The sequence below is a fragment of the Solanum verrucosum genome, unplaced genomic scaffold, assembly GCF_900185275.1.
Source record: "Solanum verrucosum unplaced genomic scaffold, falcon-dt-bn FXZP01000028.1, whole genome shotgun sequence".
Taxonomy (NCBI): Eukaryota; Viridiplantae; Streptophyta; class Magnoliopsida; order Solanales; family Solanaceae; genus Solanum; species Solanum verrucosum.
In genome coordinates, this window is record NW_026020183.1 from 1,797,636 (window position 1) to 1,823,451 (window position 25,816).

Sequence of the window (25,816 nt, forward strand, 5' to 3'; positions counted from 1 at the left end):
ATCGTTTCATCATTCAGTGGTCAAATGATAAACATAGCTCGAGTTAGCTGTGTGAAATATTGTTGAAGTGTATGTTGACTAGAGTTAGCTAACATAGTGGGTAATAGAGGTATTGTTTTGGCTCTTCTTGTAATAGAGTTATTACATGTTTGTAAGATCAAGAGCTTGTTCTTTGTATGTGTGTATGGAGTCTTTATTCACTTGTTGCTTGAAATAGTGAAAACAGTTGAAAACTCCTGTGAGACAGGTCGTGGTTTTTCTTCCTTGAGCAAGGAGGTTTCCACGTAAAACTCTTTGTGTCTTTACCTTGCTGTTGCGTATCTTTACTGCATTCCTAAGATAATATCAACCTGGTCCCTTATAGAACGTTGGACTAGTACATCTTATCACATACATTTTTGCATACTCTCTGTATCTCCTTTATGAACCCATCTGTGGCTCGTGGTTTGAACCACGGCTTGTAGAACACCCTCATGAAACTCAGAAATGGCTTATCAGCCTCTTCTTTCCTGTACTTAACTTCCGAATCTTAGTTCCCTACAAAATACATTAAATCTACTAAAAAGCTCTAAATAATTTACACCAATTCTAAGCTTTTAGCATCAAAAGTGCCGTAAAACCATGGCACATCAAAGCGTTATGCACACAGACACTTAAAGGGAGAAAGGATATAAAGTGACATTTCTCTACTTAGAACGAAAGACATTAGTTGGACTCATATCGTTAGTTTTACCTGCATATCGTCAGACTAAATCACTAGTCACATATATGAAATTACTGGGAAGACAGTCCTAACTTACTCTCATTATTAGAACACAAATAACAATAACCCAAAAATGGTTACTGGCAATACACGTTACAAGTACTTTTACGTGTCATGTTACAAATACCCCTTGGAATAAAGACTACCAATCGGGTAACCAAAATTGACATAGTTCTCACCATATTCTCTGTGGGATTCAACCCCAACCTTGTTTGGGTTCTATCTGCTTTATATCTCATTTTAGAGGTATAATTTGGGTGTATCAGTCTGTACAAGCTCATCCCTGCACCTGTCTTCTCTGTCTCTTTGTCCACGTCATTGGGGAACAATTCTTTTCCTGTCCTCGGCAAGATCCTTTCTTCTTATCGAAGACATCCCCTCAGGCGATTGATCCCTTTGGTCATTTGCCTTCAGTAAACCCTATCACCATGCACCCATTCCTCCGAGTGCCACGTGTTTTAACCAAGTTTTGCCCAACACAGTTTCTTAAATTTTAGGAGTATGTATTTCAGCAATATTTCCCAGTAAAATATGGCGGATCGTGTTTGAAAAGAGATACTACATAAAGATTTTTGGCCTTCATGACCATATTAAGCTCTACTTACCTTGGCATATTTTTCCTAGTATCTTATTATGTTGAACACTGTAACCATGAGTTGTAATACTTGTAGTCCTTGTAACTATCATGGGCATAAAGGTACATTGACCAGAGTTAATATTGTACACTATTTAACCACATGAAATAATTGTAGTATGATCATATCAATCTTGATGGAGAAAAATAAAGAACCATATACTCATTGAAAGGATGAAACACTTTTATCACTCTCTTCACTGTCAAACACACAGAGAGACTTGCATAAGAGAGTTTCTAGCTTATAAGCTCCAATCCCTCACCTAATACAAATATGAATGTTTAATATTAAGGAGAGAAGATCAAGGTGCTAAATTTCTAAGTCTGGTAATCAATTCTTATGGCTCAAGCCACATCTTTTTGAACTTGTGTAGTAACTAATTTAACGGTATCTTGTGTGGAACTTGGCTATAACTTTCCTTTTGACGTATTATCAATAAACTTATGGAGATTAAAGAATTTCACGTGTTTTTGAAGCGAACTCCCTTGGTCAGAAGGAAGGTAAATAATGTACTGATTGTTAATTTGGTATATGTAGTAGGCTACATGACATGAGGATGACAAACTTTTCCCTGTATTTTGATAAATTTAACACGAAAGATACATTACTCCATGAATATAATTTGCAGTCTTTGAGATACAACATTAATACTTAGCTTGAATCTTTAGCACAGAACAGTTTTAGCTAATACATCTCAAGTTTTACATGCGTCTCACACACAATATATGTTTAGAGGAACACCCTCTTTTATTTTCTCACATTTCTCTGACAATGACATAACCATTCCAACAACACGGCATTGCATAGATTTTGAAGAGGCAAACGTATCTTACAATATGAGCTGCTTTGGCAATTTAGAGCTCCAGCACAAAGTCTACAACAAAACAAAATCTGCTTAGTCACAAATATTGGTCAGTCTTCTGAACAATATCGCGGATTGGTTTTCTATATGAATAACTTATCTTTAAGGGATAGTCAGAGTAAACAGATTCTTTTTAATTATAAAAATGTGATTGGTTTCTACTAGATTCAAGATTTGAGAATCACTTACAATCTGCATCAGTTTTGATCCAGCATTCTCGGTTCTCATTTGAATCACCATCTACTGTGGACTGTTGCATGATAGGCTGACCCTTGATGCTGTCCTTTGAGAGGCGATGGTGAGGGATAATCGTAATATCGTCACGTGCAAGTGATAGTCCTCCACGGTCATGTGCCCTCTCATTTCTTAAGGACTTATCAGGCTTCTGTGCTGCTATTGAGCTCTCAGGATGGACTTTTCTGTGGAACATTTGTAGGATCTGCATAACTTGCAAGTATTTAGTTGGAGCCTAACATGTATTTGGAAATTCAACTAACAATAATATCTTATTTAGTGAGTGTCAGAAAATAGTAGGAAATATAATTGAAGAAGAAGAGGAGATATTATTGTCCATATACATATTAGGGAAAATACAAGCAATTCCTTTTAGGATACAACAAAGCCCTTTGTATATACCAGTAGATTTATTTTTCGGCTACTTCTAGAGAGTCCTTGTATTTATAGAACTTAAGCTATGACTTTTCATAATAGTCATGTTTTTTCATGAACATACAACTTTTCATAATAGTCATGTTCTCATGAACAAATGACTTTTCGCAATAGTCATGTTCTTTCAGGAACAAATGTGTTTGTTAAATTTAAGACCTCTATTTATTACAAAACATCCAACAGTGAGGTCTATTGTTATTTGCACAACAGAGATGTAATTGCAAAAAATGTTTCAACATTTATAGAAGTCAGATCATTTGGTTCCCTTTCACCGGATACTATCAAAAATTAGTATAAGTTCCTAGCATTTTGATATTATTGATCAAACCACTTTATGTGTAATGTGACGATACAAATTGAATCTCCTTCATGTCAAATCTTAGATGATCATATTTATGTTCATTTTTAGAGGAAATCCATAACGTAGAGAAAGACGAAAGCACCTACCTTATGGGGTTTTGGTTCTGCTGAAACAGAATCAACAGTTCCCCCGGAAGCTGATACTGAGTTCCGGGAGGAAGCATGAAGCATCTTTTTCTTCAGTATTTTCTTCATGAGATGCACAGCAGATTTATCAGAATCCTTATCTGTTCGCTTCTCATATTTAGCTCCATAGTTTTCTTCTGCTAGTTTAGTTTTCTGAAATAGCTCGCCAAGCGAAGGCCTATGTTCTTTCTTAGCAGAAGCAGAAGTTGTCTCTTGCAACTCAACAGTTGATCCAAATAGATAGCCTTGAAGTGGACAGACCGTTGTTCCGTTTCCATTGTTCTCTGCACTTTCCAATTGCTTTCCACTTAGTGTAATGGTACTACCTGTGTACGTCAAATGTATAACAATTACATTTTAAGATATTTAGATAACATAATCGCACACTTTAATCTATATTAATATACCATGGCTGCTTCTTCCAGTGCTAACATAGCTGTTTCTTCCTGAAGAAAGATTACAAGTATCATCTTTAGCTTCAGCTCCCAACACCTTCTCCAGTTCATCATTGATCAGCTTCAGTTCATTTTCAGTCACCTCAGTGTCCTTTTCAGCTATATTTTCCACCGAGATGGAAAATGTTGGTGTTGAGGGATCATCAAGAAGGGGATCAGTACCAAGTGTACCAATTGCAAGGAATCCATGGAACAGCTCAGAAAGAGCAGCAGATGACTCTTCTTCAAGATCGTAATGATCTGCCCTTGCTGCTGCCTCTAGACCAGCAAATGATTTTCTCAAGTGATTGTCTCTTTGAGTTTTACTCAAAGACTTATTGTAAAAATTTGACTTTGGGTAGCAATGTATATCATCCAGTGATGGCTGCCCAGTAAGACAAGTACAAGGATTTCCTAACCCAACAAAAAATGTCACCTTTATTCTCCCTGCTCTTAATCGTATTCATGGAAAGAAAATTGGAACAGAAAAAAAACACTTACCTACAGAAAATTCCTTTAGTGGTTCACTGCTATTCTGTCGAAACTTACGATGCATCCAACCAAGTAACTGCAACAAATTAAACAAGGATGAGCATGGATACACTACTACAATTAAGTTAATATATTGATTACCTTCATTTTGGGAATAGATAGCTTGCTGCACTGAACTTAAATGTGAAGAACAAAAGAACTGAAGCTTTAATTAGTTAGTGTGAGTTATTTATAAAGAGTTTATTGTGATGTTGGGCAGCTTTAGGAAGCATACATGAAGTCACAAAAGTTTGAGCTTGACTGTTTATTCTAATATCTTTTAATTCTTCAGGTAAAAATTGTGTGGAAAGAGAATTGTTTTATTTTTTTCCCCTTTATTTAACTGTAATAGTAATATATAAAGGCTCAGTTCAATTATATTTTTATTTTTATTTTAATTCTAATTCTAATTCTAATAGAAGCAAGTTGGTTGATTAAGGGTACCTATCATCGATATAGTCTTAATGTTTGGACAAATATAGACTGAACTTCCAGATGATATATATCATGTTTCTGAGGCACATCTCTTTGTATGCATCTAATTATCATTCAGACTTTTCATGATAATTAGTTTTTTTATTTTTTTTACTTAAAATATAGTTTACAAGTTATACTGAATGATTAGGCTCGTGAGAAAAGAGAAATATAATAGTAATTGTTTGGTAGCATTTTCAGGTATGATATGACAAGGTGGAATATATATTATTTATTATATGAATGGAGATTAGCTTAATTTGCTTTTATTGTAGTACTATAATCAGACTAATGAAACAAATTAGATTTTCTTCTTCTTGTGGTCCTCAGCAATAGGTCCACTGCCTTACATAGATTATCAAAATTGAAGAACTTAAGATGTAAACATGTTGCACACATGTTACTAATGTGGAAATTAACAATTCATTTGATCTAAATTATAAATTATTATATTTTGTAGACATAATACATAAATACCCCTTTAACTTGGATTTAGCTGATATTTATGCCCTCTAATTTTGGGTGTGCATAAGTAAACACTTAAATCTTGTATAAAATTGAGCAAGTAGACATACGTGTCCGACGTGGCATAATACACGTAGGACACCATGTAGGACGCAAGATTGTCATGTAGGACACTATGTAGAACAAATATGTCTATTTGTTCAATTTTATATAAGTTTAAATGCCTACTTGTGCATATACAAAATTAAAGGTCATAGTTGCCAGCTGAAGTCAAGTTAAATGTCATGTTTATCTATTATGTCTATTTTGTAGCATGTAATTTGTCCTTTTTTTCATCATGCTACTGTTGGTATGTAATCTGATAGTGTAAAATTTTATTATACACCATGGGTGTATAGGATTAAGTAACATCATGTTTTTTATTGATTTAGTGGATAACAGAAGGGAAAATTACAAGAATATACTATTTAAAACTTTAGTTAACAATATATACATATACTCTTTTTTATTTACAAAACTAAGTTTTTAATTATAAACATAACAAAATATTTAATTTTTTATTTGTTAAAAATATAGTTGGTATCCGTATCTATTACCTTTTTTAGGGGAGGTTATGTGCTAATTTTATGGGACTGATAATTATTGTTTACATTTTTTTGACTTTTTCAACCACAGTTTTACTCTTTTACGTTACTTTGTTTTTCTATATATTGATTTTCTCTCTCTTAATTTTTTATTCAATCAAATCATATTATTAGTGGAAGCCTTCTCTTACATTTTTACCATTATTTTCATCTAGGTAAAAAACATGTAGGTTTCATCAAGTATGCATAGTGTTTTCACAATTATAACTGCATTGTAGTTTCACCAAATATGCAACCATGTAATATATAAACATACATACATACCAATTATATAACCATCATTTTACCAATAATTATTACTATTTTATACCTTTTAAATATATCAATTATATAACCATCATTTTACCAATAATTAGTTTACTACTATATATAAATATACTATTTTATACCCATAATTATTACTATTTTATACCTTTTAAATATACTACTATATATCAATAGATATTGCATAAATAGTTTGAAAATCTTTATTACTGTAATAGGTTGAACAATAGTTTTCACCATGTTTGTTATTGTATCCGATAGCAACAATTGCATGACTATAAGAAATTTCATCATGTTGAAATATTTCACAACTACATATGTCATAAACGTTTTAGCACGATCTGTAAATAAATGAAGATATTATTAATATAATTACTACAAAAATTCATATACAAAGTTCAATTTAACCATTACAAAGTCTTATTCACCAATATATACTCAAATATACATAAAACACTTTGGTGTATCTAAAGTTGATTTTTTGGTGTATTTTTCAAAACTATGAATCTTCAATGGTGGTAACGGATCAGTGACAACATATTTGAGTTTCAACTCAAAACGATCGTGTCCACACCTAATTCAGAAGCAGTAGTATTAATCAAGTCTTGGTAATTGGTGTCCACATCATATCACTCCTTCAATCTTGAAATTCAGATACTTTCCTGCGACATTACAAATATTTGTTAGTCAAAATTCAAAAAAAATTGGTGGCAAATAACAAAAATACTCATTAACACATATGTCTAATACACCAATATAAATTGGACCAAAAAATACACCAACACATACATCACACTATTAGCTTGGTGTCAGTTCGTAGCAACAAATGTACCATCATATGTACCATATCACATACCAATCCAATTTTTAAAATTGATACATACATCAGGCTATTAGTTTGGTGTCAGTTCGTAGCAACAAATATACCATCATATGTACCAGATCACATACAATTTTATATTTTATTAGGATACCACCAATCAATATATGAACCTTTGTTTCTAATTATTATATTATATACACCAACTTAATAACTATAATACGGACAATAATGTAACATACTTTCGAACCAAATCTTATGAAACCTAAACTTTAATATAAAAAAATTGACACTTCAGTTTACAACCAAATCATATGTAGTTATTGTAATTAAACCAAAATTTTGAGGATCCAGAACATAAACCAAATTAGATGAATTCAATTTCACCAAAATAGACAAACTAAACCAAACGAATAACTCTCGAAAAGTACAAAATAGATATTTGTGATAAATCATACATAACCACGTAATAAAACACCATGCGAACTATTTTATACAATTACCTGATGAGTCCCATCGTCCGTTATGTTGAATTGGAATTCTTATCAGAGAAGGGGAGTTTTGTTTTGGTAGGAAACCTCTATTGGAAGATAATATATAACAAATTTGAATAAATAAAGAAGGTAAAATAATTGGAGAAATTTATGGAAATAGTGATAAGCGTGGCTAATTTGGAAATCTTTTTTTTAAATTTAAATTCTACTTTTGAAAAAAAAAATTGCTATATGAATAAAAAAAATATATTGCTATTTTGGTGTAAATACGGTTCTTAATTTGTATACTAAAAAAATCGGTCCTAACAGAACACATGGAACTAGTATTGCAATATATATTTGTAGTGTTTGTCTGGACAGTGTAGTGCTGTGGATGGAGGTCAATCATCATCAGAAACTGCCAATGAAACAGGTATATATTTGTCCCTTTGTTTCATATGAGAACAACCCTCTTGCATTGCTCCTGCCACCTTCTTACCTACTGTTAAAAAGTGAATATACTTTTTCACTTGGACAACTTTTCATATATTACTATGTACCAGGGAAGAAGAAACTGATTGGAGTATAACAAAGTCAGATCAACAAACAGTTTTAGCAGGTTGCATCCCTTATATTTAACCACGTTAATTACCTAGATATATGCTAGTCTGCAATATAATGAATCTTATCAAATTTTAATCTATATATATATATATAGAGAGAGAGAGAGAGAAAATGCATAAGTACCCCTCCAACCTATGCTCGAAATCTCAGAGACACACCTAACCTTTACTAAGGTCCTATTACCCTCCTGAACTTATTTTATATATAATTTTCTACCCCTTTTCGGCCTACGTGGCACTATCTTGTGGGCCCAACGCGTGTTGACAATTTTTTCAAGGATAGTGCCACGTAGGCCGAAAAGGGGTAGAAATTTATATATAAAATAAGTTCGGGGGGTAATAGGACCTTATTAAAGGTTAGGTGTGTCTTAAGGATTTTGGGCATAGGTTGGGGGTACTTATGCATTTTCCCTATATATATATATATATATATATATATATATATATATATATATATATATATATATCTCGAGATACATTGAGGTCAAAATTAGGTGTAATTTGTTCTAGATATATTGTATCACAGTGAATTCACATGTATCTGGGATATATAGACAAATCTCACTCGCCTTCCTCATGTTCTCACTCGCTTCTCTCCCTATTTCAATGCATCTAGTAGGAAAAATATGTATCCAGATGTATTTGACTTGTCAAATTATTAATAAGTGTTATAAAATGTAATAATTTCAAACTATAGGGAAAATTAATAAATATGGTAGAAATATTTGTGTAGTTATTTATCCTACTTATTACGGTAGTTTTCATGACCAAATAGAATGGAAAATTCTATTGAGCTATTATTAATTTAGACAAGTTAAACTCTTTCTATAACAGTAAGTATCTTCACGCACAAGCTCTAGTATCATCTGGATCAAATTATCTATATGTATTTTGCCCTAGAAATAAGAAAGTAATGTAATTTCCTATATCTCTAACGCTTTGATACACATATAAATGTTCCTTTTGAACGTAGGATTGTTGCAAATGCAGATTTTGCAGGCCAGCTTGATCATCAGAGTGTATGTGTGTGTATGGGGAGGAAATATTGCTAGATTACTCGTATGTGTAATGATACTACACTTGGGTCTAACTCAACCATAAAAACTACATCATGAGGAGAAGTTTGTTCAAGTCCATATAAGGAGATGAAGTTAATTTCTCATCCCTCTACGGATGTGGGACTTGTTAACATAGTTATTTTGTAACATAAAACATTTTCTATATATACTAAACACACACGTACATGCCATGTTTTATGTTTTATGCATAATCCGACACATTTGCAGAGTCATGCATCCATAAAACAGAGATCAATGCCTTGTGGTAGTAAATTATTAATACGTCTCAATCTTCATTATTTACTGATTTTTTTAATGTCAATTATAACACAGTCTCAATCTTAATTTTACTGTTGAAACATTTTACTTTATTGAGAGTTGGATAGGATGTCACATGATTTCTATTATCCTTATTGTATGATTGTTGGTGTTCATATATGTGTCCAACTGGACAACAAAATGTAAACAAATGAAAAAGCGGTGGGTGGAGGAACCCAGTGTCAAAGTTGGTGTACTCATTTTACAAAGAAACGAGCAACTAAAATACAAACTTAAACACTTAAGATGCGACTATAAACCAACTCATGAGCCACAAATATTTACCTACATATATACATATGGTTGTCCTTGTGTTCAACTAATGCATTGGCAAACCATCTCATTTGGCAAATTTCAATGACACAAATTGGGAAAAATACTTGAATTGTTTCCTCCACTTTTACATCTTATTTTCTTCTTTTTAACGATACGATTGTGAGGGTGAAGTCGACAAGAGGTGTGTACTAACTAAGCCAAGTGGCGTAGCCAAATATCTCACAAAATGTGTTCAAACTTTGAATAGCAAATTTTAAAAAATGATGATTAGGTGCATCAAAAATAAAATCAAATCTAAATATATAATATTTAATTAAATTATAATGTTTTAAGTAATTTTTAATTAAAATGATTTTTTTATGAAATCAAAACATGATTTTTAAAATTGGATTTACGTTTTTGGTTCATCTTAGTTTCAGGACCTTAGGCCCAATTCTTTAGAAAAGGTTCATTTCAAGTGATGAATAGACCCAGTTTTAAAGCAAAGTTAGAAGGCTACAAAATAATAAAAGGGAAAATTACGCAGTTAAGCAATTTTATACTACTTAATTAGTTATTATAGCTATAGTTTGTTATAATTACCATCTGCGACTAATATTAACCATTAATTACGTGGGTTGACTTCGAGTTTGTATAATTAGACACGTTTGTATAATTCGCCACATTTGAATAATTCGCAACTAACGATTCTTCGTTTGATTTGAATTTGTATATGACGATGATTTCCTTTGGTTTTTCAGTTTTATCACCATAGACATTCAATCTTTTTTTTACTAACTTTTTAAAGTTTGCATAAACGTGTAGTTTCGGATTTTGTACAATATAATTTATATAATGTAACTTGTATAAAATAATTTGTATAATTGTTTAAAGTTCATATGTTTATATTGAAGACACTACAATTAGTTAGCTAGTTAGTGATTAGCTGAATTAGTTAGTTAGTTAGTGATTAGCTGGCGTGGCAGAGTAGTTAGTTAATAGTACAAGTTAGTTATAACTAACTTGATCAGTTGTATGAAGCCATGTATATATATATATATATATATATATTCTGTATAATGCTTAGTAGAGCTCATTCAATACAATACACAATTTTATTTTTTACTGTTGATCTTCTTCCTCTTAGACTCAGAATCACATAACCTCCATTGGAGGAATTAACATGGTATCAGAGTTAGAGATCGAATCAATAATAATGGCGACTGAAACTGAGCTCGTTATTCCTTACACACACCCTCTCTACTTGCATCCATCGGATATTCCAGGATTTGTGCTTTGTCCTGTTAAGTTGACAGGGTCGGAGAACTATGGGTTATGGCGGAGGTCCATGCAAATTACTTTGCAAGTGAAAAGGAAGCTGGGTTTTGTGATTGGAACCTGTAAGAAGGCAAGTTTTGAAACTAAGTATCATGATCAATGGGATACTTGTAATGCAATTGTACTTTCATGGCTTATGAACACAGTAGCTCCTAATCTCTTAAGTGGAATTGTCTATACGTCAGATGCATCACTTGTTTGGGAAGATCTGCAGGAACGATTTGACAAGGTCAATCGTATGAGAATCTACCAACTACACAGAGAAATTGCTACAATTGCACAGGGAATCGATACTGTTTTAGTTTACTTTACAAAATTAAAGGAATTGTGGGCTGAATATGATGCAATGGTGATATTTCCAAGTTGTGAGTGCCCAAAGTCAAAGGATTATGTTTAGCATTTGCGACAACGACTAGTTCAATTCCTTGGAGGTCTAAATGAGTCACATTCTCAGTCGAGGAGGCATATCCTTATGAAGACTTCTGAGCCAGCTCTCAATCAGGCTTATGTAATGATAGTGGAGGAGGAGAGTCAAAAATTTAATGTGGATCGTAATACCTTAGGATTGAAAGCTGTATTTGAAGGAAATGATATCACAACACTCTTGACTACTGCGAAACATTTTCCAAAACCTCGATACAAGAATCCTAATGCCTTTTGTGATCACTGCAAGACGAAAGGTCACTTGAAGAGTGATTGTTTTCAACTAGTAGGATATCCTCCTTGGTTTAAAGGAAAAAAGAAAGAGGGATACAATGTGCAGTATAATGGATCTATTTCACCTCATACTCCACCTGTGTTTAATCCTCAGTATGGTGGTCATAATGTAGGGCATATGCTTGCACCTCTTTATGGCAATTTATCATTTACTCACAATCATAATGCTGCAGGTGATGTTGGTAGATTTGTTGGGGGTAACAGTCACATAGGAACTCAGACTCATGGTACTGTTGTTTTTCATGGATCTTCTACATCTAGAATTCTAGGATTTGGTGTTTTTACTCAAGCATCTGCAGATATGTGCATTCCTGGATATGGAAATACAGGCACTCATGGTCATGGAGTTGGTGGAATAAATATGGTTTTCACAGGATCTCACTCATCTGAAGGTATTGTCAATTGCTCTGTAGTACATAACTCACCTGGTTCTAGGTGGATAGTAGACACAGGGGCCAATAATCACATGACATATACTCTCACTTTGCTTTGTGAAACTCAATATTTACCTCCAAATGAGTTCAACAAAGTTCATCTGCCTAATGGTCAACAAGTACCAATTGCTCTTACTGGGAAATCTAGACTCATGCAGGGAGATATATCTCATGTTTTGTACATTCCTAATTTTAACTACAACTTGTTATCAGTTTCTAAACTGACTAGAGAACTACAATGTTACATGGTGTTTTATCCTGATCATTGCCTACCGTAGGACTTTCACACTGGGGAGGTGAAGGGGACTGGTAGTCTAGAGAATGGTTTATACTATTGGTCACACAATGATGCTTCCACTATTGTTCCCTCAATGACTTTAAGCATGGTGGATACTGTTGATTTGTGGCATAGAAGGCTAGGGCATATTCCTTACAAGATTCTTCAGTAAATGCACATACCACATGTATCAGTTACTTCCAAATTATCTTCTTGTCCTGTTGGTCCATTGGTAAAACAGGGTTGCCTTTTCCTCAAAGTACCAGTAGGTCTAATAAAGTGCTTGATCTGATTCATGGGATGTTTGGGGTCCATACAGAACCCCTACTAATGATGAAAATAGATATTTTCTTACCTTAGTAGATGATTGTAGTAGGATGGTGTGGATATTTCTTCTCAAGTAGAAAAGTGATGTGTTCATTATACTGAAGGATTTTTTTACTCTAATAAACAGGCAGTTTGATGGCTTTATCAGAGTTTTCAGAAGTGATAATGGTTCTGAATTTTTTAACTTTCATTGTAATGAATTGTTCAGTTCTGTAGGCATTATTCATCAAAGCTCTTGTGCCTACACTCCTCAACATAATGGGGGTTGTAGAGAGGAGACATATGCATATTCTAGAGGTTACTAGAGCTATTAGGTTTCAAGAAAATTTGCCTATTAGATTCTGGGGTTTATGTGTACAGAATGATGTTTACTTAATCAATAGAATACCATCCACTACCCTTGCAGGGAAATCTCCATTTGCTGCATTTTTTGGAAGGGAACCTTGTTTGAAACATCTCAGAGTTGTTGGTTACTTATGCTATGCTGTTAATCATAGTACCAATGGTGACAAGTTTGATCATAGGTCTATTAAATCAGTGTTTGTGGGCTATTCTACTACACAAAAGGGGTATAGACTATATAATCTGTCCACCAAGTCTTTTTTTGTTAGCAGGGATGTCATTTTTATAGAGGATGAATACCCTTTCAAGTATAATCTGACTGAGTTCCCTGAAACCTCTCTAAATAATCCTTCTGACATGTTTGTTTATGATGATCAGCATATTCCCATTTTATTGCCTGCAATGCCTGCTACACCTTCTGTTATAGGTGTTACACCTGAGTTGCCTCTCACACCCACTGCTTAAGCTCCACTTTCCTTACCTTCTGAGGTCCCTATTCCTACCAACAATGAGCCAAGTCTTAGAAGGTCAAATAGATCCTCTAAACAACCTGGTTGGCTACATGGTTTTGTCCACACTGTTGCTAGTTCTCCTTCACATCCTGACCTTTGTTCTACTGCTTATCCTATCTCCACATATATATCTTATGCATCTATATCCCCTGCTTATTTTCAGTCATTATGCAATTTCTCTGCTATAAGGTAACCTAGTTCTTATGAAGAGGCCATGCAAAACCCACAGTGGATTCAAGCCATGGATCAAAAACTGCAGGCCTTACATGACAATCACACTTGGGAATTGGTTATACTGCCTACTGGAAAGAAGGCTATAGGGTGTAAGTGGGTCTATAAATTCAAGTTTAATGCTCAAGGAGAGATAGAGAGGTATAAATCTTGACTAGTAGCTAAGGGTTACACACAACAAGAGGGCTTGAATTACCAGGAGACCTTCTCTCCAGTTGTCAAGATGGTTACTGTAAGGGTTGTTCTTTCTTTGGCTGCTATGCATGGGTGGATTTTACATCAGATGGATGTATTTAATGCCTTTCTGTAGGGTGATTTAGTTGAGGATGTCTATATGGTTCCTCCACTGGTCTACTTAGCAAGGGGGGTCTCCTACGGTTTGACAGCTCAGGAAGTCACTTTATGGCTTGAAACAAGCATCTCGTCAATGGAACCTAAACTATGCGAGGCACTTTTAAGTTCAGGCTTTATGCAAAGTCATCATGACTATTCCTTGTTTAGCAAGAGTTCTCGTTCTGATTTAGTTCTCATCCTAGTTTATGTGGATGATCTTTTGATCACTAGATCATGTTCTCAGTTAATTCATGACACCAAACTGATGCTTCAGACTCATTTCAAGATCAAGGACTTGGGGGAGATGCGATACTTCCTTGGTCTTGAAATTACCAGGAACAAGGAAGGTATCATGGTAAGTCAAAGAAAGTTTCCCTTAGATTTTATCTCAGACTTTGGTCTTGCAGGGACCAAACCAGTTAGTACTCCCTTGGAGGTTAATCAAATGTTCCCTAGTCAGGAGTTTGACATGAATTATGAACCTCAGGAAGCACATGAAGATATGATACTCAATGATCCCTTAGGCTATCAGAAACTGGTTGGTAAGTTACTTTACCTCACCATAACAAGGCCGGATATCAGCTATGCAGTACATAATCTCAGCCAATTTATGCACAAGCCAAAGAAATCTCACATGGAGGGTGCATTGAGGGTGGTCAGATACTTGAAGAATGCACCAGGTTTGGGAGTTATGTTATCATCCAATGCCTTCAAGCAACTCTCAGTTTATTGTGATCCTGACTGGGCCACTTGTCCTATGACAAGAAAGTCTGTGAGTGGTTTTGTGGTGAAGATTAGAGACTCTTTGATTTCATGGAAGTCAAGAAAAAAAATATAGTGTCAAGGAGCTCGGTTGAAGCAGAGTATAGGAGCATGGCCAATGCAGTGGCCGAAGTTGTATGGTTAATGGTTTGTACAAAGAGCTGAAAGTGGAATTGGAATTACCAGTAAGGCTATTTTGTGATAGTAAAGCAGCCCTTCAAATTGCTGCTAATCCTATATACCATGAAAGGACGAAACATATAGAGATTGATTGTCATTTCATTCAAGAAAAGATACAGGAGGGCCTTATTCAAACAGATCACGTACCTTCAAAAATGCAATTGGCAGATGTGCTGACAAAGAGTTTGGGAAGAACTCAACATGATATTTTACTGTCCAAGCTTGGTGTATATAATCTATTTGCACCATACAGCTTGAGGAGGAGTATTGAAGACACTACAATTAGTTAGCTAGTTAGTGATTAGCTGAATTAGTTAGTTAGTTAGTGATTAGCTGACATGACAGATTAGTTAGTTAATAGTACAAGTTAGTTATAACTAACTTGATCAGTTGTATGAAGCATTGTACATATATATATATATATATATATATATATATATATATATATATATATATATTTGTATAATGCTCAATAGAGCTCATTCAATACAATACACAATTTTTTTTTTACTGTTGATCTTCTTCCTCTTAGACTCAGAATCACAGAACCTCCATTGGAGGAATTAACAGTTTATGTTTGTATCAATTCATTATTTCGAGTTTTATCATATTTGTATAATTTCAGACTTTGTATTACTCATACAAAAACACGTGAATTATACAAACGTACCCGCGAATTATACAATTGAGATGCAAATAATACAAATTATTCCCCTCCCTCACTCGCCTCTCTCCTCCCTCTCCCAATCTCGCTCACCAGATATACAAATACATATGTATATCAATTGTATATATACAATATCTAACCGATATACATATACAATTTATCTCTCTTCTACTCTCTGCCCTCTTTCGCTCGCCTCTCTCCTCTCTCTCTCAATCTCGATCGTCACTCTCCTCCCTATAACATAATCGTAATTAACAAACTATAGTTATGAAGCGTAATTAAGCTATTTTTGAATAGCAAATGCATGTGTTCATAGGAAATCAAACTTTGACCACAACTCGCGTCGAAGAGCTCTATGACCACCCTGGACCACTGAGTTATTGTTGTTCATTGTGTCTATGGTATTCAAAATGCTATATATATAAATATAAAGTACCACATTTGCACCATCGTAGCTCCAACCTTGCACAGGGCGTCAATCTAAACATTATTTTGTCTAAGTTATGTGAACACTTTAGTGGCATAATCCATGATTTAGAGTTTGATGTTCCAAATGAGTGCAATATTTATTATATATACATTTTGAATTTTTTATATATGTACACATAAATCACAATCTTCTAAGGTTATATAAATCCTTTTTGTAGAAGCTATTTATAACCATTATACTTTTGACTTTTTTAGATTCATAAAACTAAATAAACATATGAAAATCTTACTATAAGAGTAAGAATACTTAATGGTTACAAGTTACAATTTATTTATTTTCATCACGGAAGTCAATACTTTTTATTTTATTTTTTATATTAGTGCTTTCAAATCAATCATACTTTTGTCGACTCTGAAATGTGGTGAATCACAATCGCTAAAAGATATCCTAATTTACAATATATTCTAAGAAGTGATACAGTTTATATATGTTCCTTATAATGATTTGAATAGAAATGAATTTTGATTTTACATGTAATTTGGAATTTCGGCTTTTGACAATACCATTATATGTAGGAGCTTTGCACATGTGCATTGTGTCAATTGATATAAAACGATACGAAGAACATTTTTTTTTAGAAAAAAAAAACCAATTGTTAATTGTAACGACCTCTCAGTCAAAATTCCAAAGAAATGTTGAAAAGCGTTGTCACCCGCTATAGCGGCTTGCACGAGACCGAAAATAGGAAATCCTCCCAAAAGTGCTCATTTCGCAATACACCTTCAAACCTTGACGTTTCAAATCAATCCCTTCATGCCAAGTTCAATATCGAGAGTTCTACTCAACTGAATTCACTTCCGAAAAGTCCTATGGACTCCTTAGCGTCTTACCAACAAGGAAAACCAAGTCTACTCAGACGTTCATCCAACCCCTTCCTCGGATTACCTTGGACCTCGTCTTGCTCAGATTTCACCCGAGTCTAGCCTAATCTGGAATTTCCAACTCTTCAAACCGTAAGATTTCTTATTCCTTTTCTTTTACAAATAGTTCATCCATAACGATAGAAAGAGCCGTTACAAAATCATTTAATTAACATCACTAAAGAAAATTATGATCAAATAATGGGTTTGTGTACACTATAGGGTCTTTGTCATTAGTATTATATAAAAGAGAGTTTTGGCTGAAACAGACAAGTCTTTGTCGACGTGTCTGCAGCTTCAGCAAGGGCATTTTTAGAGAGTTTTGGCTGAAGCAGGTAGGTCTTCATCAACGTGATATTTTATAATTAATGAAATAATTTTAAATTAATTAATTAATACCAATTTAAAAATACAAATATTAAGTTTATGCATAACATATTTTTTTGTAACTAGTACCACAGAATTTGTTAAAAGAGTGACATAGTAAATATTTTATGTAAGTTGTAGGAAATCTAACTACTTTTGAGCTAGAAGTATTCACATATTCTTATATATGTTAAATACTAAGTATGTCTATCGTTTTACACTTCTAATATCTACTTCTTTTAATTATTATATGTGAAATGGTCTGGTGGACCCCTTGTACGTGTATGAGTTTATATTGTGAACTCTTCTACTTACCTCTTTGTCATTTGAACCCCTGAACCCATCGAAACTGTCACGCCCCGAGCCTACACCCTGGATGTGGCCAGCACTCGAAGACCATTGCTGGCTCCCAAGCGAACCCTTGGCTTGACTTTCTTAATTCAGCGGAAACCTAACTCAACAGAATTACTCAAAGCAATGCAAGGTTATTAAATAACCTAACTGATAAAAATCTAGCCAAAAAGGCAACTCGAGTCCCAAAATAGAATATTTACATATATACATAGATGAGAGACTCAAAACCAACTGACCGACTGTCTATGAAGCCTCTGTATCACTGAGATGGATTTTGGGACAGACCCCGCAACATCATAATAAAACAAAACTAAGAGAACAACATAATCGAGTCCTCCGGAACACAAATAGGCTCACCACTGACTCTGGAGTGCTCAGCTGGATCAACGGCTTACTGAATGCTGACCCTGGGTACCTGTGTCTGCATCGTCATAAGATGCAGGCCAACTGGCATCAGTACATTGAATGTACAAGTATGCGAGCTGGAAAGCTAAACCACAACTTAAGCTTGGAAGGAGTACAAAGGAACTTTTACCTTGGCTCTGTTCAACTCACGAATAACTGAACTCAATATATAAAGCAATAAGACACATGCAATATATAAAGCTTGTAAAACAGTGTAAACAACTTAGTTTGTCAAGGATAAAACGATAACAAACTCAACTTTACTTATATAAAAGTAATATAACTTTAGTGGGAGATTCTTTAACCGACAATCACCACTATGTGCCCTAGTGGTGATACAACGTTTTACCTCACGTTGCCCAAGGACCATCCTATACCTTGCCGTGATATAGGAAGCTAACTTTACTAAGTGGATCCACTAGCTTAATCTTACGGAATCATCTAAAAAGTATGACCGTTCACGTTGGCGCATGGTTCTTGCGGAGAGTTGAGTTAATATGAACTCGTGTCCCCAATTCGGTGCTCAAGACTACTCCCAAAAATACTTAGCTCATTAGTGTTTTAAACACATCTTTCTTTATTTGAGATAATTACTCAAAACTTTGCCCGAAGGCTCACTTGGAATCGATGTTCCTTTTTCTTGAAAACTAGCCCAAAGGCTCTTTTGGAATCATAGTTCCTTTCTTACTCAAATGTAAAAACATTTAGAAACTTCTTTGGGAATACATAGTTCCCTAATAACTTTTGAGAAATGAACTCAACTTTAAACTCCTGACTTAGCTTGAAACTCTTGACTCTTTACTCTTTACTTGACTTGAACTCTTGAGCCTTAAAATGAAGTTAAAGCATTTAATAAAGACTTTTGAACAACTTTAAAGACTTACCTTGACTCACTTCTTTAACTTCTAAACTCAACTCTTAACTTCACTTGACTTGGAAACTAACTCTCCTTGAATTGGAATCATGAATTCAAGGTGTTTGATCACGTGTTAAGGACGAGTTCTTGATGTTTAAACGTACCAACGTACCTTGGGGTGTTGGAAACAACTAGGGAACATAGGTACAATACCTAGGAACATGCATGAGAAAGTGGGGAAGGAATGGAAAGACTTGGCGCTCCTCTCAGAGCGCCAGACCAAAAACTTCAGAAGGGTTTGGTTGGGGCTCTGGTAGGGGCGGCGCCCCAAGGGCTGGACCTCATAGTCCCTTTTGGGGCGCGCTGGCTGGCACGACGCCCCAGCCCTTTTCCCCGAAAACTTGACTTTTCTCCTTCATTTTCCAACTCTAAACCTCCCTTACCTTCAATGGTTTCAACCCCAAACACTAAGGATCATAAAAAACCTCAGCATACACTAGATTCAACTCAAAAACACCACCGGAAACATACACCAAACCAACAAGAACTACAACACAACACAACTACAACTTCAACAATTCCAACCAACAACTTCAACAAACATAATCAATCTTTTCTCGAAATTAAACGAGCTTGGCGTGTGGGGGAAAGAACCAGCCCAAAACTATGAACTCACATACCTTAATAGGGATCACCTCCGAAGAAAACCACGACGATCTTTATGAAGTTTGCTTCTACTTCTCCTTTCTCTCTTTTTCTCTCAAGAACCCTAGCTCTTACTCTTTTAAGAAGGGAAAAACTGATAAAAATCAGACTTACACCTTAATATATATCCAAAGACAAGGCTAGGGAAAAGACCAAAATACCCTTACAATTTCTGGACAGACTTCCCTGCCAACTACCCAACTTCCGAAGGGCATAACTCACTCATACGAACTCGAAAACGAGTAAACTCAGCGGCGTTGGAAAGATCATTCCACGGACTTTGCAAACCTGACTAGAACTACACCTAGATCATTCTGAGCTAGGAGTTATAACTGTTCAAAGTTGGCCAAAAATTCATTATTTTCCATACTTAACCAAATTTTCCAGATTTTTGAATTCTTTCCAAAAATGAAACTTTCCAATTCTAAGCATCTTCATAGTTATTTCAAATTGTCGGATGTTACAATATCTCCCCCTTGGCAACATTCGTCCTCGAATGAGATTACTCTAACAAGGCTAAGGGTGTAACATCAAACTCAAACACCCAACAAGCAATCATTCAAATAACAGCAACATGCTCACTACAATTTAAAGAGCACTAAGAAGGAAATTAGTACCTTGGTCTGCATTTCCTTCGGATTCAAAGAGATATGGGTATCTCTTCTTCATGTCCTCTTCGGCTTCCCAAGTGGCTTCCTCAAAAAATTGGTTCCTCCAAAGGACCTTAACTGAGGCTACATCTTTCGTTCTCAACCTACGAACTTGACGATCTAAAATCTGAACAGGAATCTCCTCATAAGATAAGTTATCCTTGATCCTAACACTTTCAATCGGCAAGATCAATGAAGGATCACCTATGCACTTCTTCAACATGGAGATATGAAATACCGGATGAACCGCTGCTAGTTCCTGCGGCAACTCCAACTCATATGCAACATTGCCAATTCTCTTGGCTGTGCGGTAAGGTCCAATATACCGGGGACTAAGTTTCTCTTTCTTACCAAACCTCATAACTCCTTTCATGGGTGAAACTTTCAAATATACCCAATCATCTATTTCAAACTCTAACGCCTTTCTCCTAACGTCAGTGTAGGATTTCTGGAGACTTTGTGCCGTTTTCAATCTCTCTTGAATCACTTTCACCTTTTCCATAGCTTCGTGAACTAAATCTGGTCCTATCAACCTTGCTTCACCAACTTCAAACCATCCAATAGAAGATCTACATCTTCTCCCATAAAGAGCTTCGTATGGAGCCATTTGGATGCTGGAGTGATAACTGTTGTTGTAGGCAAACTCAATGAGAGGTAGGTGATCATCCCAATTACCTTTGAAATCGATCACATGAAAGGCAGTGCTTAAGTTCACATTTAAACCCAAGCCTTTCTAAAAAGATTTCCAGAACTGTGCAGTGAACTGTGCACCTCTATTTGAAATAATGGAAATTGGGACTCCATGAATTCTCACCACCTCTTGAATATACAACTTGGCATAATCTTCTGCTGAATTGGTAGTCTTTACCGGTAGAAAATGGGTTGATTTTGTCATTCTGTCGATAATCACCCAAATAGAATCATGCTGTCTGCGAGACCTCAGCAATCCTGTGATGAAATCCATATTGATCATCTCCCATTTCCATTCCGAAAGTTCTATCCTCTGAGCTAAACCACCGGACCTTCGGTGTTCAACTTTCACTTGTTGGCAATTTGGACACTTAGAAACAAACTCTGCAATGCCCTTCTTCATGCCATTCCACCAATAAACCTCTCTCAAGTCACAATACATCTTCGTGGAACCCGGATGAATGGAATATCTGGAGCTATGAGCTTCCTCCATAATCCTTTCTTGGAGTTCATATATCATAGGTACACACAATCTACCTTGATACCTCAATACTCCATCTCCCCCTTGTTCAAAAGCTAATACTCTTTGCTTTTAAACATTTGCCTTCAACTCAAGCAAATGGGATCTTGGTCTTAATTCTCTTTCACTTTTGACACTAGTGATGACTCGGCCCTACTCGTCACTTCTATTCCCCCTTCAGGAGTCTTTAAGGCTGACTCCCAAGCGTGCCAGTCTGTGAACATCTTTTGGTAACTCTCTCTTCTTTTCTTTAATATGGGCGGTGCTACCCATAGACAACCTGCTTAAAGAATCAGCAACAACATTAGCCTTACCTGGGTGATAAAGAATACTCAGGTCGTAGTCCTTAAGTAATTCTAACCACCTCTTCTGTCTGAGATTAAGCTCTTTCTGAGTAAGCACATATTGAAGGATCTTATGATCAGTGAATATGTCAACATGCACACCATACAAGTAATGACGTATATCTTCAAAGCGAACACTACTGCATCCAACTCTAAGTCATGGGTTGGGTAGTTCTTCTCATGAACTTTCAACTGTCTGGAGGCATAAGCTATAACTTTGCCATTCTGCATCAAGACACAACCCAAACCAACTCTAGATGCATCACAATACACCACAAAACCTTGAGTACCTTCTGGTAAAGTTAAAATTGGAGCTGTAATCAACCTCTTTTTCAATTCCTGAAAGCTTTTCTCACAAGCTTCAGACCATTGAAACTTCACTGTCTTCTGAGTCAACTTTGTCAAAGAAGATGCAATAGAAGAGAACCCCTCAACAAACCTTCTATAATAGCCAGTTAATCCCAAGAAACTCCTAATTTCTGTTGGAGATGTGGGTCTAGGCCAATTCTGCACGACCTCAATTTTTCGAGTATCAACTTTAATACCATCACCGGACACAATGTGGCCTAGGAACGCCACAGACTTAAGCCAAAACTCACATTTAGAGAACTTGGCATACAACTCCTTATCTTTCAAAGTCTGAAGGACTAGTCTGAGATGACTAGCATGGTCTTCTTCATTCCTTTAATAGATTAGTATGTCATCAATGAAAACGATAACAAACACATCTACATAAGGTTTGAAGACTCTATTCATAAGGTCCATGAAAGCTGCCGGTGCATTGGTAAAACCAAAGGACAGGACCAAAAACTCGTAATGACCATATCTAGTCCTGAATGCTGTCTTTGGAATATCACATTCTCTTACTCTTTACTGGTGATATCCTGATCTGATGTCAGTCTTCGAAAAACAAGTGGCACCCTGTAGCTGATCGAAAAGATCATTAATCCTCGGAAGAGGGTACTTATTCTTGATGGTAACCCTATTCAACTAGCGGTAATCTATACACATCCTAAGGGAACCATCTTTCTTTCTCACAAACAAGACCGGAGCACCCCAAGGTGAGACACTCGGTCGAATGAAACTCTTTTCTAAGAGATCTTTCAACTGCTCCTTCAACTCTTTCAACTCTACTGGTGCCATTCTATATGGAGGAATAGAGATAGGACGAGTATCTGGAATGAGATCTATGCCGAACTCTATCTCTCTCTCAGGAGGAATTCCGGGTAGATCATCAGGAAACACTTTTGGAAACTCTTTTACTATAGGAACTGACTGCAAATGAGGTATCTCAACACTAGAGTCAATAACTCGGACTAAGTGATAGATACAACCCTTTGAGACTAACTTTCTTGCCTTAAGGTACAAAATAAAACGACCCTTAGGCACTGCTGAACTGCTACTCCACTCTATGACTGGCTCATTTGGAAACTGAAACTTGACTGCTCGAGTTCTACAATCTATCGATACATAACAAGCATGAAGCCAATCCGTACCTAGAATGACATCGGAATCTACCATGTCTAACTCAACCAAATCAGCCATGGTGCTCTTGTGATTGATGGAAACAGGACAATCACGATAGACTCTTTCTGCTAGAATATACTCCCAACAGGTGTAGAAATACAAAAGGGTTCACAAAGTCTTTCAGGAAGAACATCAAACTTATTTGCAAGATAAGGAGTTATAAAAGATAAACTTGCTCCTGGGTCTAGCAAGGTATACACATCAAAAGCAAAGAATTTGATCATACCAGTGACAACATTCGGAGAGTTCTCTTGCTCATGGCGACTGGTGATTGCATAGAGGCAATTTGCTCCTCCACCGGTACTAGAAGTAGCTCCTCTAGGTGCCATCTTGTCTGGTGCGACAACTGAAGAAGATTGGGCCCTACTGCCCAGATTTCCACTACCTTGCTTGTTTTTTGGGACCCTCTTGTCCACACTTAAAGCAACCCGTCTGGCCTTGACGACACTTCCCTGGATGAACTCTACCACACCTAGCACACGCAAGAACCTGGTTACTTCCTTGTGCCACACTATTTTGAGACTGTGCAGGTCCAGCTCTGAAATTCTGCGAATTCTGTCCAGTGTACTCACTTTTATTTCTGGGTGCAGGTGCACTAGCAGATGATGGAACATGTCCCATTTGCCTTTGTTGAAAGGCCAAACAGTTCACATTACCTTTCTGCTGCCCGGACTTATTACCGGTCTTAGCTCTCTTATTTCTGAACTCTTCTCTGTCCCTCAGCTTTTCTTCCTCAACTTGCTGCACATAGACCATCAACCTTGATATGTCCATGTCCCCGATAAGCATTGCATCCCTACCTTCTTTACTCGACAATCGAGACAGTCCTGCAACAAACAAACTCATTATGCTCCTCATGTCCGCAACCATCTCCGGAGCATAATGGGAGAGTTGTGTGAACTTCAGACTATACTCATTAACACTCAAAGTCTCCTGCTTAAGTGTGAGGAACTCACGTACCTTGGCCTCTTTCAATTCTTGAGGAAAGAAACGCCCCAAGAAAGCTTCCTTAAAATAGGCCCAACTCGTAGGTGGTGCATTCTCAACTCTGCCCCATTTCCATTGGTCGAACCAAGTTCTAGCAACATCTTTCAATTGATACGCAGCTAGTTCAACCCACTGATCAGTATCTGCCACATGCATCATATCAAAAATCTTCTTCAACTCCTCAATGAAGTTCTCTGGCTCCTCAGTAGTGCTTGAACCCATGAAACTCGGAGGATTCATCCCCAAGAACTCACGAATCCTAGAAGTGTCAGCTCCTTCCTATCGAAATTCCCTCTGCTGACCAATCTGATTTGTTACAGCTTAACTCAGAATTCTAATTGCCTCTCTGAACTCGGTATTAGAAACTTCCCATTGTGGCTGCACTCCCGCGGCATAAGGTAACTCTTTCTCATCAACATAACGTCTAGGAAGATGCCCTCTACTAACTCTTCGTGGAGGCATGACTATCTGAAACACGCGCAAGCATGAATTAGAAAGAAACTTTTTAGAGATCAACTCTAATGCATGAGATGATTGTGAAATAAATAAGAAATATTCCTAAATGTTGTAGCCTCCCAATTATAGATGTGGTGCGCTTCACACCGATAACTAGGACTCTAAAGACACGGCTTCATAGACTCCCTAGGACTCTGGAACTTGCTCTGATACCAAGTTTGTCACGCCCCGAACCTACACCCTGGACGTGGTCGGCACTCGAAGACCATTGCTGGCCCCTAAGCGAACCCTTGGCCTGGCTTTCTTAACTCAATGGAAACCTAACTCAGCAGAGCTACTCAAAGCAATGCAAGGTTATAAAATAACCTAACTGATAAAAATCTAGCCAAAAAGGCAACTCGAGTCCCAAAATAGAATATTTACATATATACATAGATGAGAGACTCAAAACCAACTGACCGACTGTCTATGAAGCCTCTGTATCACTGAGATGGATTTTGGGACAGACCCCGCAACATCATAATAAAACAAAACTAAGAGAACAACATAATCGAGGTCCTCCGGAACACAAATAGGCTCACCACTGACTCTGGAGTGCTCAGCTGGATCAACGGCTTACTGAATGTTGACCCTGGGTACCTGTGTCTGCATCGTCATAAGATGCAGGCCAACTGGCATCAGTACATTGAATGTACAAGTATGCGAGCTGGAA

The 25,816-nt window shown here is 36.1% G+C and overlaps 1 protein-coding gene across 1 annotated transcript; it reads right to left on the bottom strand.

Moving 5' to 3' along the window:
- Positions 1–1,949: 1,949 nt before the first annotated feature.
- On the bottom strand, positions 1,950–4,685 carry LOC125829233 (protein LAZY 1-like). The gene is made up of 6 exons (XM_049508479.1): positions 4,483–4,685; positions 4,351–4,417; positions 3,823–4,263; positions 3,377–3,741; positions 2,450–2,699; positions 1,950–2,272 (listed from the first exon to the last, which is right to left on the bottom strand). The coding sequence occupies exons 1-6, from the start codon at positions 4,486–4,488 to the stop codon at positions 2,253–2,255; spliced, it is 1,149 nt and encodes a 382-aa protein (XP_049364436.1). The 5' UTR covers positions 4,489–4,685; the 3' UTR covers positions 1,950–2,252.
- Between the last annotated feature and the right edge of the window lie 21,131 nt (positions 4,686–25,816).

What these genes read in the sequence shown, in the direction of transcription:
- LOC125829233 (XM_049508479.1), bottom strand. An exon ending in ACTAAAGGAATTTTCTGTAG is followed by an intron (nt 4,264 to 4,350) that starts GTAAGTGTTTTT and finishes TTGTTGGGTTAG; the next exon opens with GAAATCCTTGTACTTGTCTT. An exon ending in CACTGGAAGAAGCAGCCATG is followed by an intron (nt 3,742 to 3,822) that starts GTATATTAATAT and finishes TGACGTACACAG; the next exon opens with GTAGTACCATTACACTAAGT.